This window comes from Bos grunniens, chromosome 6 (genome assembly GCF_055505025.1).
Source record: "Bos grunniens cultivar Pamir isolate PY7600 chromosome 6, Bosgru_T2T1.0, whole genome shotgun sequence".
Taxonomy (NCBI): domain Eukaryota; kingdom Metazoa; phylum Chordata; class Mammalia; order Artiodactyla; family Bovidae; genus Bos; species Bos grunniens.
In genome coordinates, this window is record NC_141170.1 from 95,731,464 (window position 1) to 95,744,773 (window position 13,310).

The window sequence follows — 13,310 nt, forward strand, 5'->3', positions numbered from 1 at the left end:
GACTGCAGCCTACCAGGCTCCTCCGTCCATGGGATTTTCCAGGCAAGAGTACTGGAGTGGGGTGCCATTGCCTTCTCCGGATCTAAAACCTGAGAAATCAGCTAAGAGGTACCTGACACTAACTCCCTTCCTCCCTCCCTCCCTTCCTTCTTTCCTCCTTTAGTCCTTCTCTCTCTACCTTTCCTTACCCCTCACTCCTCTTCTCTCTCCCTCTCTCTTTTTCTTGCTTTTTCCTTCCAGGAAAGAAGTCTCATTACAAAGCTTTCTGTAAGTAAAGAAAGAAAATGTGGAAGGAGTCTGTCACTCTTCACATAAAACGAACCTCAAGCACCATGTGGAAAAGTAAATGACAACTTTGGGTTTTAAAAACACTCTTAGTTTTCTGGCAAAAGAGAAAGGCTAATATGTTACAGATTTGAAAATGAGCTTGGGCACAGTCCCTCAGTCAGGAGCTGCAGGGGAAGCAAGTGGTAAAGGGTTTATCACACTGTGCATCGAGACCAAAGTCTAAAAGCACTCTGTCTCGCTAAAGTGGAAGAAGTTAAATGACTGTGATAGCAGTGTTCCCAGATGCAGGAACGAAGCTGTGTAGCAGCAGAGGTGGGAGTGGGAGTGGGGCTGAGGGGCAGGAAGCATCCCCGGGAGCTTCCACGGTAGGCTTATCTTCCTGGAACGTTCCACAGCCTGGCAGACTTTTCCGCTCACTCCTACAGTCACTAATTACCACCCACTTTACTGATCATTCTTTCATGTTTATTTTCCAAATTCATAAAATATTCTTACAGAGAAAATTGAATAAGGATGAAAGAAGCATCTATTATTAAAGCCCCATTTGTCACTGTACTTGAGTTGTCAAGTCCTAGAAGGCTGTAAAGTCTTTAAAGACTATTTTTAAAAAGTGAATTTTGAAACCATGAAATTCAGCCTTTGTGTTCTTGAAGGCATTATCCCTATAAAGGTTCAAGTTAATCAACATAAACCCTTACTAAGATTATGCACTTTATAAGAGATGGAAAGTACTTCTTAATGAAAAGTGCGGGAAACCTAGTGGGTACTTTCTCGATTCATTCATTCATTCAACAAACACGTATTGATTACCTACTATGTGCTGAGCTCTTATAGACTGCTGAGATAGATCAAGGATGTAGGTATATCAATATTGGGAGTGGGGGAGAGATGTAAATTAGTATCTGCTTGCTTTCGTGCATGCTCAGTCACTCAGTCATGTCTGACTCTTTGCAAGCCCACTGAATATAGCCCTGACAACAAAGTTTTGGTGTATTTTTCCCACTTTTATAGATGTGAATAGTTTTATGTAGTTATTAAAATCAGTTATTAAGAAAACAAGGATGTCTTATATCAGGTTAAAGCTATTAAAGGAGTTAATTTTTAGCTACTTTTTAAAGGGAGCTAAATAGTTTAAATAAAATTTTAAATCCTGTTTTTTCTAATGTGAATTTCCATATATGGTATGTTGGTTAGGAGGTTAAAAATTATTCCACAGAGAGGAATTTTCACCAGATATCTAGGACCACAAGTATAATGTTGGCCTATATATCTTCTGAAGAGTACTAAATATAAAAAGCAACATCATACAAAACCTCACTCCTGTTATTTAAAAACCATATTATTACATTTTCAATGCAGTGTTACTTTTAATTACAGTAGGAAATGGGTACCCTTTCCAGTATTCATGCCTGGGAAATCCCATGGAAAGAGGAGCCTGGCAGGCTACATACAGTCCATGGGTTTGCAGAGTCGGACACAACAGAGTGACTGAGCACAATTTTAATATCATATTTTTTCATGGGGCTAATACTGGAAGTGAATTAAAAGTAAAATGCCAGTATTTTTTCTTAAAATTTTTTGATTGAGGTCTTTGAAAGTAAGACTAGAAGCTCCCACTTATTTTTCGCTGGAGACTTCAGCTAGTGATAGCTTCAGGAATTGTTCTGTACAAGTTTTTTCCTGCCTTCAAGTCACTGATAAAAGAGATGCCACCTCATGAATGCTCTAAGCATCAAATTTCTTATGATCGATTCATGAACATATTCATTGGAGAAAACAGTCTCATAGAACACTTTTCTGTTTATAACTGACATCCTGTCTCTTTGGATCTTCACAACAAACTTTCAAGGCAACCGTCATTATGATCCCCCTTTGATTTGGGCTTCCCTGGTAGCTCAGCTGGTAAAGAATCCACCTGCAATGCAGGAGACCCTGGTTTGATTCCTGGGTCGGGAAGATCTGCTAGAGGAGGGATAGTCTATCCACTCCAGTATTCTTGGGCTTCCCTGCTGGCTCAGCTGGTAAAGAATCTAACTGCAATGCAGGAGACCTGGTTTCAATCCCTGGGTTAGGAAGATCCCCCAAAGAAGGAAATATCTACCCGCTCCAGTATTCTATCCTGGAGATTTCCATGCACTGTATAGTCCATAGGGTTGCAAAGAGTTGGACACAACTGAGTGATCACTTTGATTTAGATCCAAGACCCTAGAGCTTGTAGTTAGAATGTGTCAAATTCTTCCATGGACAGGTTTCCTGGGCTTTTAGGATTCTTATCTTTGTTTTACATTCTTTCCCAATTATTTCAAAAATTGGATTATAGGAGTGATATATTTTAATCATTATTTACTAGTGTACAATCTGAGTTGAGAAAACTCAGATCCAACTCCAACATGAAAAGTATAATCTAATACGCTGGGAAATGCAAAGTGAAATGTTTTCTTTCCAGTGCAAGCCCAACTTTAGAAAGAGTTGAGAAAGGAGGTAGGAGGAGAAACGAAGAGAATTAACAGCTCCGGAAATCAGTTCATAAAAGTAAGATAGTTGACACATTCCACTAAAAATGAAACACTGTACAGGTGTTTCCCACACACTTAATCTGGTTTCACCTAGGATGCTGTCAGTGAAACAGAAACCATGAAGTCAGAATCTCAAACCATATTATTCACAAGGGAAAAGGAGAGTCTTGGACATTTTAAAGTTAATGCCAGGCATGTTGGCATCCATACTTCTTGGGTTAAACTAACTGAAATAAGCTAAGATTCGGCAGGGAGGTGGTCTTGGGCTCTCCTTTGGTCTCTCCTCATGAGTCTACCTGAAACAGTTGCTGAATCTTCTTATAATAATACCTTTTTATTCTGCTTTTAACTGTTTGTCTTTCTCCCTACCTCCTAAGTTTTCCCACTAAAATATCCATTAAGTAAACTAAAAATTTTTGATCAGATTCTTACTAAACAGAAAGGAGACTAATTCTTCCTTAGTTCATGAGCGTGAATCTCAGAACAACACAGAGAATTAACAATTTTTCAGTCAATAACTGAAATAATTTCCATTTTTATTGTGTTTGTTAATACTTTAACACTTGTCAAAAGGACACATTTAAAAGATTTTTCTCATCGTCTGGCAGAGAGAGCCATCGAGATTCTCTTCAACTTATTAATTGATCACAGTATATAGTATCTTTGTCTTCCAAATTAACTGCTGCTAGAATATTTTAATATGATCTTATAAAAATATGTAAATATTTTGCTGAATATGAAAACCATAAAAGATTACTGAATAAAGACTATTTATTAACCATAAAAGATTAATTCTTGGAAAATTAATCTTCAAGCCATTGATTTTCTATGCCATCTTTTATTTCATGAACCCTACTTTCAATATCCTTTATCAATGAATGAAGTTCATGTTGGGCTATAGAAATCAAGAGAGCCAGATTGAGACTTAGTATAAGAAGCTAAACAATGGTACTTTTGGCTATTCTCCTCTGTCATTTTCAGAGAAATCAATTTTAGACAAAATACTTGATTCAATCCCTATAAAAGGTAAAATGACTTCAAATGTAAAAAAAAAAAATTGAGAACACTAGGCTTGAAAAACACAAGCTTTCAAAGTATTTGATACTTGAGGCTTAGTTTTATGATTTGATTTCCTGATGTTAAATCATTCATATTCTATGTGGAAAGTAGTTATATGCCTATTTGTATGTTTTCAAAGAATGCCATGTCTTTAACGAACTTATTCTAAGAAGTTAACAATTACAGCCTGAAGGAGAGTATGTTAGTAAATTACATGATTCACTTTTCTCTTTTTGGAATTTATAGAGTAATATGCAAATTATTTGGGGGGGTGGAAATTCAAGCAACTGACAAATGGACACCAATAATATTGTATAAAATATAAATAATTACCATTCAAATATTTTATAAGCAGGGAAATTGTTGGAAGGCCAAATGGAGAGAAGTCAAAGTTGGTGTGATTTCAGTGCAAGATATGAAACAGGAAGTGATTCCGAAGAAGAAAAGAAAGAAGATGAAAAGGATCAGGAAGAGGAGGAAGACCCATACACTTTTGCTGAGATTGATGACAGTGAATATGACACAATACTGGCCAATAGGAGTATAAAGAAAAAAATTGGAAGTCGTTCATTCATTATGAACAGACCTCCTGCCCCCACACCACGACCCACAAATATCCCTCCAAAAGAGGAAACTACACCTTACATAGAGCAAGGTAATTTGTTTTGTTATTGATGTTACTGTTTGTGTGTGTGTGTGTGTTTTTGGAGGATGTCCTGTCTTTTGGTAGGATCTAAAGCCTCAAAGATTAAAAGTATGTTTTAGAGTCATAGTTAAGTTGTGTTGGCCCATTTTTTAATTTAAACACACAATGGATAAAGAAAATAAGGACAATGTGTGGGGTTCTGGTTTGTAATTGTTCACTAAGAAGGATAGTTTTGACTATGAAACCACAGTATGTGCAAAGAAATACTCTTTGGTGCTTCTTCCATAATTCTATAAGAGCAAGCTCAATTCCCATGAATAACATGCAACACAAGAAAAACATAGGTACCTTAATTTTTGCCCGTCTTCCATTCACAATAACTTAAACAATCTAAACAGTTTTGAATACTAGAATCTTAGATATGCAACGCCAGTTTCTTTGATAATTGTACTTCACCCCCAATGATTAAGATTCACTTCATCCATGATAGAATTTTTGCTTCATTTTAGATTTCAATTCTTTGTCATTCTCAGTTAAATATAAATATAAAAAACATAAAAAAATCCTTAAAGCTTTCTTATATCTATAACCCCAGTAGGATGTGTTGACTTTGCTATTATTTCTAACATTCTTGTGTACTCTGCTTTGGTGCATTCCATGAGTCACTGGTGTCTAAGACATGACTTTTATTCATCAGTGTATCACAGACACACGCACTTAACCCCACTTTTGGGGTTAGATACCACCCTGCTGCTGCTGCTGCTGCTGCTAAGTTGCTTCAATCATGTCCGACTCTGTGCGACCCCAGAGATGGCAACCCACCAGGGCCCGCCATCCCTGGGATTCTCCAGGCAAGAACACTGGAGTGGGTTGCCATTTCCTTCTCCAATGCATGAAAGTGAAAAGTGAAAGTGAAGTCACTCAGTCTTGTCTGACTCTTTGTGACCCCATGGACTATAGCCTACCAGACTCCTCCACCCATGGGATTTTCCAGGCAAGAGTACTGGAGTGGATTGCCATTGCCTTCTCCAATGCATGAAAGTGAAAAGTGAAAGTGAAGTCGCTCAGTCGTGTCCAACTCTTTGCGACCCCATGGACTGCAGCCTACCAGGCTCCTCCGTCCATGGGATTTTCCAGGCAAGAGTACTGGAGTGGGTTGCCATTGCCTTCTCCGAGATACCACCCTAGGGACTGAAAATGTGAAGTAAACCATTGTTTCCATCTTTGAGGTGTTCTAAGCAACAGCTATCCAAATAAATATATAGTACAATTTGACCTTTTAGTAGAGATTTTTGAATAAAATATTTGGGATTAATCAAAATGTTTGGGTGACAACTAAAGATGAGAGGCAATCTATTATACATTCAAATAATCTAAACGAAGTACACAAGCAGAACATTTAAATATATACCACAGATTCACTCAAAAAGAACACAGTTATTCATCTGTGATCAGTATGTGCAAAAAAAGCCATTCTATTGTGTAAACAGTATGTATTGAGAGATTTGTATAAGAAAATTGAGCAAGTTTGTCCACTATAGTTTTACACCTACTTAACAGTGATATGCTGATAATGTTCAAGACACTATTAAAAAAATAGAAACCAATAACAAATTAATAAAGATTTCACCTAAAATAAAATGTCAGCTGGAACAGTTATTAGATTATTAAGGCAAGGGATAAGTTGTAATTAGAATTTTTCACATTGTCTAACATAGTGGCTCTAGGATATTACATACAGGCCTTCATATCAGCAGATTCCACATCTAAGGATTCAACCAACTGCACCTCAAAAATATTCAGTAAGAGAAAATTCCAGAAAGTACCACAAAGCAAAACTTGAGTTTGCCTCCAGGGCAACTGCTTACATAGCATTTAGATTGTATGTTCAGTTAATTATATAGCATTTACATTGTATTAGGTATTATAAGTAATCTAGAGTTGATTTGCAGTAGACAAGAGAATGTACATAGGTTATAGACAAATATTGTACCACTTTATAAAAAAGACTTAAAAAGTGAAAGTGTTAGTCTCTCAATCATGTCCAACTCTTTGCAACCCCATGGACTGTTGCAACAGGCTCCTCTGTCCCTGGAATTCTCCAAGCAAGGATACTAGAGAGGGTAGCCATTCCCTTTTCCAGGGGACCTTCCCAAGCCAGGGATCAAACCCCAGTCTTCTGCATTGTAGGAAGACTCTTTACCATCTGAGCCACTAGGGAAGCCCAAAAGAGACTTGAGCATCTGCAGATTTTGGTATGGAGAAAGGAGGTCATGGAACTAATTCCCTGCAGAACCCGAGGGACAACTGTACTAGCTCTTTGACAAAGTTGTTAAATCCCAATAAATATTTTTTTAAAGAGAGAAGATAGACATATAATTTAATGAAAGAATTTGGTTATATTCTAGAAATTTTTCAACAGGTACATCATCTTCGGCATCTCAATCTTTAGGGAGTTCTCAGGACCACAAAGACCATAGGGTTTCTCTACTTTTTGCTCTTTATCTTCTCACCCTTCTGTCAACTGTCATATTCTTGTTTTCCATGAATTCATTCTTGTGTTCTATTTTTTCTGTATCATTCATTTCTCTTTGTTTACTGGTAGCGGGGGCAATGGAGTTTAATTTCTTTGTCATGGCTTTTGTCTCATTTTGCTTTGATTCTAATTTATAAATTTCTGTGATATTTATTTCTCTTTAGTTCTCATATCATCTGTATTATCTTTCCTCGTTGCCTGTCTGTTTGGTCTGGAACTCTTGATACCCCCATCAGATAGGTGGCTCTTCTTCACTATGCTTTCATGTTGAAGAATGAAGCACCAAAACCTAAATGGAAACTTGCCCTGCTCACTTGGGGACTGCACTGTAGGGCAGTGACGTAATCAGCCGTTTCATTGAATTATCCCAAAGTGTTAGTTTTGATAGATCTATTCTTCCATTTTTCAATATATCTAGAATAAATTCCAACTAATTGTAACCTAATTTATATACCCAGTTGCCAGCACTCTGAGATCAGAGTCTGGGAAGAAGACTGGGAAGTTTCACCACTCGGAATGCACTATTTACCTTGTTCTCGCCGTGTTCAGTCCAGTGCCTGAAACTCCTTTCGCCCACTGTGCCTTGTGTGCCATGGTCCTTCTATTCACTTTCTCCAAGAACAAACTGTACATCATAGATGATTGCCTTATTTCACTGAAGAATGAATTAGAAGCAATGCCTGCTTTAGACTGCCAACCAAGCTCCATGTTCTGTAAGAGCGTTGGGATGGTTCTCCTTCTCCTTCATAGGTTTATTAATTACATAAAGTTTTATTAAGAACCACATGATAAATTCTTTCTGTGTATTAATAATTCAAATCCCCTACATAACCATGGTACAATTTGTCTTTTATACAGACACACAGGAACTTTAAAGAATCTTAGAAATCTTGAGTTTCTAAGAAATTTAAAGGCTATTTATCTCACCTACTCATCCCAAGTCCAACTCCTGTCAATATTTACAGGAAATCTTTCATTCAATTACACAATGAAATTTGTTCTCACAGCATTTGTGTTATATGCAGACAGGGATCACTGTTAGGTGATTTATTTTGTTTTTGTTTTGTGCTTAAGTAATGGCACCCCACTCCAGTACTCTTGCCTGGGAAATCCCATGGATGGAGGAGCCTGGTAGGCTGCAGTCCATGGGGTCGCTAAGAGTCGGACACAACTGAGCAACTTCACTTTCACTTTTCACTTTCCTGCACTGGAGAAGGAAATGGCAACCCACTCCAGTATGCTTGCCTGGAGAATCCCAGGGACGGGAGCCTGGTGGGCCGCTGTCTATGGGGTCGCACAGAGTCGGACACGACTGACGTGACTTAGCAGCAGCATGATTATTTTCCCTATATTTCAAACCAATAGCAAAAACTGAACTATAAATGAGGTCATCAAAGTCTCTTTCCATTATTTCTTCCTTTTCTCTTTTACTGGGATATCCTTGCTGGCCTCTTCCTTTTATGCTATTGATTGTTGATCATATTGTTCTCACATTAGGAAAACATTACCTCATCAGCCAGTTCTTTTTTGATGTTCTTTGCATTTCATGGGATAAATGTCTTTCCTCATGGCTTCCTTTTTTCTTTCCTAGCTCAGGCAACTCTATTAAATAGAATATCCACCATTTCCCAGAAAGCCATCCATTCAATTTGAAGAATATTAGTTTGCTCTAGTTCTTGCCAGAGCACAGAAGCAATAGCAGAATGTTGGCACATCCGGGGTATGTTAACGTAGCCAAAAGAGAAGGGTGTGGAGTGGGGGATGGAAGAAGAATGCAGATGCCCAACTTACTGTTTCAAAAACCCAAGAAAGTAATAGCAAAGTGACTAGGCAAATAAACCAGAGAGATACAGGAAAATCATGTTGGCTTTTGTGGGATAATAGAATGTGTGTGTGTGTGTGTGTGTGTGTGTGTTTAGTTGCCTAGTCATGTCTGACTCTTTGCCAAGGAATTGAACTCACATCCCCTGCATCTCCTGCATTGCAGGCAGATTCTTTACCACCAAGCCACTGGGGAAGCCCCATCCAAGTGATTAGAAGCTTGAAATTTTTACTCTCTAGAGAAGGGAGAAGGACTGAAAGTGGATTAAAGATCAATCATGACTGTGTGGGGAAGCCTCCATAAAGTGCTTATATTATGGGTTTTCAGGAGCTTCCAGGTTGACAAACACATAGAAAGGGAGGCGTGCCCCCAGATGCTATGGGGACAGATTCTTTTGTGCCAGAGACTCCCAGACTTTGCCCTATATATCTCTTTATCTGGCTGTTCATCTTTATCCTTTATCATATTCTTCAATAAACTGGGAAATAAGTGTTTCCTTGAGTTCTGTGAGCTACTCCGGCATTTTAATAGAACCCAAGGGAGGTTGTAAGAACCTCCAATCTGTAATCAAATCAGACAGAAGTTGTAGGAAACCTTGGGACTGGCACCTGCAGTAGAATGGAAGCAGGTTTATGGGACTGAGCTCTTAATCCGTTGATCTGACACAATGTCCAGATAGATACTCTCAGAATTGAATTAGAATGATGGAAATTGTGGTATATTCATACAGTGCTGTAGGACTTGGTGGGGGGAAAAGCCCACACATTTGGTGACCCGAAGTGTCTGAAATGAAGGGTGAGAGTGGTGTGAGATGGAGGAGACACACAGAAAAGAAAAGCCCAGGAGGAAAGTTGGGTTTTCCCAATACTGCTTTGAAGGTAGGATTCAGATTCAGCTGATATTACCTAAGCAAAAAACTTCATATACTTGAGATTAAAATTCCTCATTGTAAGTTGGGAACAGAAACACTATGTACCTTAAGGATTGTTTGGACTTCCCAGCTGTCTCAAGTGGTAAAGAAGCCACCTGCCAATGCAGAGATGTAAGAGACATGGGCTCGATCTGTGGATCAGGAAGATCCCCTGGAGGAGGGCTTGGAAACCTACTCTAGTAATTTTGCCTGGAGAATCCCATGGACAGAGGAGCCTGACAGACCTGGGTCACAAAGAGTCAGAAATAACTTAAGTGACGGAGCACACAAGCAAGTACAAATAAATGACAAAAGGGACAAGAACCACATCAATGTGGGTAGAACAGGAGACTTCACTAGCACTACAGAGGATGATCAGAAGAATATGTCAATTTACTAATTTCTAAATTTCCCATTTTAAACTAAGTATTCTAAGTACTCCTAGTTTCAAGAGGGGAGCCCATACATAATTGGACAAACTTCTAGAATATTCACTTACAGCTAAGCATTCTAATTTCTTTCATGCAGCATGACATATCAGACAGAAAATCTATTTCTACCATCACCACTGTCCCCTGTCCACAGAAATGTAGCTTATTAATACAAAATTGAATCCATGGTTTGTTTTATCAAGAGATATGTTCCTGGGTTTTTAAAATTCTATTCTTATTATACTAAACCTAATTTTATGTTAACAACCAAAAAAGAATAACTCATTTTTCTTAATGAAAAGTTTTTGAAGTCTGCCTGCTTCTAAATACCATATTCTCTCCATCTTTTGCTCCCTATAACATTGAAAAGAATCAGATTCATCAAGCTTAAAGAATAGAGAGGAATTGACAAGGATTTACAATCCTGAGTGAAAGAATTCTTGATTTAAGGCTAATCAAGGAAACAAAGTGAGAACTTTTCATAGTATAGATAGATTGATAATAAAACTATATCCATAAATCATGCATAGAGATAGCTGCCTATTGTGGAAAATTTTTCAACGTCAATGAAAAATTTCCCATTTTCCCCTCACACAATTAATAAAACCAAGATCATTCTTCAGAGTCTATGTTGCTGATTTGGGGTAGAATATAATTTCCCTTTCAATTCTCAATTGCTACTGAGTTACCCTTGGCATTTTACAGTGCAACAAAGTTGTATATGACCTTTTTGAGAGCTACTCAGCTACTGGGACCCTAAAATGTCAAGTACAACTCAGTTGCTCAGAAATTTTCCACTTGCAATTCACTTGTACTTGAAATTGATCACGTCCAATGCAATTGAAATGCAAGCAGAGAAGAAGAAGAAGAAAAAAAAAGCCTTGTAGAATCACTTAGGAAAATTAATCTGTATCATTGTAAATGTGACAGAATGGAATGGCTTCTATCTCATTGTTGTTATTCAGTCACTAAGTTATGTCCTGCTGTTTGAACCCCATGGACTGCAGCACACCAGGCTTTCCTATCCTTCACCAACTCGGAGCTTGCTCAAACTCCTGTCCATTGAGTCCATGATGCCATCCAACCATCTCATCCCCTGCCACCCTCCTCTCCTCCTGCCCTCAATTTTTCCTGGCATAAGAGTCTTTTCCAGTGAGTTGGTTCTTTGAATCAGGTGGCCAAAGTATCAGGAGCTTTGATACTTTGATACAAATCAGGAGCTTCAGCTTTAGCATTATTATCTATCCTCATTAGTGAAGACATATGGGCACATCTATTAAAGTAAGCCTTAGATCAAGTGCCTTGCATTCTATTCTCTAGCCCAGTGACTTTGTCCAAAGCATTATCTTCAGGACTTAGTATATCACAGGTGTTCTCAAGATAGAAGGACATATGTATCATCTGTTTGTAAGATATGGATTAGGGTACTGGTGCAGCTCTGCAAAGGAACAGTTCAAGTTGTGCTTACACTGGGAATTCTGGTCTTTACCCCTTAAAGTACAATACTCTGTGTGCCTGATGAATCACTTTAGTCATGTCCGACTCTTTGCGCCCCTATGGACTATAGCCTGACAGGCTCCTCTGTCCATGGGATTCTCCAGGCAAGAATACTGGAGTGGGTTGCCATGCCCTCCCCCAGGGCATCTTCCCAACCCAGGGATCAAATCTGTGTCTCTTTACACTAGAATCTCTGCTAAATTTGTATTTTAATAAGAAGCCTGATTGACCTAGAGTAGTAGTTCTTAACTGGTGGTGATTTGACTTCCAGGAGACATTTGGAGACATTTGGCAATATTTAGAGACATTTTTGATTGTCATGGCTAAGACATAGATGTTACTATCATATATGCCAGGCCACAAAATGTGTCTCAACAAATTTAAGAGGATAGAAATTATATCAAGCATTTTTTCCAACCACAATGGTATGAAAATAGAAGTCAATTACAGGGGAGAAATGGGAAAAACACAAACATATGGAGACTGAGCAACATGCTACTAAAAAAACAACGGGTTAATGAAGAAATCAAAGAGGAAGTCAGAAAATAAAATGCAATGAAAATAAATACACAACTTTCCAAAATCTATGGGACGCAGCAAATGCAGTTCTAAGAGGGAAGTTTATAGCAATACAGATCCACCATAAGAAACAAGAAAATCTCAAATAACCCTGTCCTTTTGAAATTTTCAATCTACATTTTTGTGGTTTGAATCTTATTGGCAGAACTAGTATTTAATGTTTATTCAGAGTGAGAGTGACCCAGTCTTACTGGTTACTTATTAGTGTAGTGAAGTCGCTCAGGCGTGTCCGACTCTTTGAGACCCCATGGACTGTAGCCCACCAGGCTCCTTGGCCCATGGGATTTTCCAGGCATGAATACTGGAGTGGATTGCCATTTCCTTCTCCAGGGGATCTTCTCGACCCAGGGATCGAATCCAGGTCTCTCGCTTTGTAGGCAGACGCTTTACCATCTGAGCTACCAGGGAAGCCCCAGTTACTTATTAGGACAGCAATATTTCCTGATAGAAAGTAAAAAAAAAAAAAAAAACAAAAACAAAAAAGAAGCCAGAGAACTGAAAGGTAAACTCATCACAGCTTCTAGAGGATAGCAGTGACTTCCTAACAACCCAAACCACTTCTCTTTGCTTTTCATTTTTTTCTTTTGGCCTTGCAACTTGTGGGATCTTAGTTCCTCAACCAGGGATAGAATCAATGTCCCTAACCGCTGGACCATGAGAGAAGTCCCCAAACCACTTCCCTTTGAAACAAAGGAAAAATTACTAGGGACATCACTAATGTCTACACTAATATCCTTTTTTATTGACTACAGATGTTCAAAAAGTAAAGTCAAACAGTGAGTCCACATGAAATCCTATGGGAAGAAATTAGCCCCTAGTTCAGTGCTCTGTAAGCAGTAGGTATTCAATAAATGTTGTCTGCCTGGTTCAAAAGGAAGACAGACCTGCCTGCCCAGTAGTGGAGTGAGACTTCGCTAAACACTCATTATAATGGACTCAAGCTCTAATGACACAGAATTCCATAAACCAACTGCTGTCATTCTCTGAATGTCCCAACTTCCTTAATAAGAAACATTTCAAGAACAG

The 13,310-nt window shown here is 38.4% G+C and overlaps 1 protein-coding gene across 2 annotated transcripts in view; it reads left to right on the plus strand.

The window, feature by feature from the left end:
* Positions 1–13,310, plus strand: part of BANK1 (B cell scaffold protein with ankyrin repeats 1) — a 321,586-nt gene that overhangs the window by 273,115 nt on the left and 35,161 nt on the right. The window contains exon 10 of one of the 2 annotated variants that reach the window (XM_086406760.1): positions 4,216–4,518. In XM_086406760.1, the coding sequence (XP_086262886.1) occupies positions 4,216–4,518 (303 nt within the window). The remainder of the gene's footprint in view (positions 1–4,215; positions 4,519–13,310) is intronic. The other variant, XM_086406761.1, reaches the window with a different exon arrangement.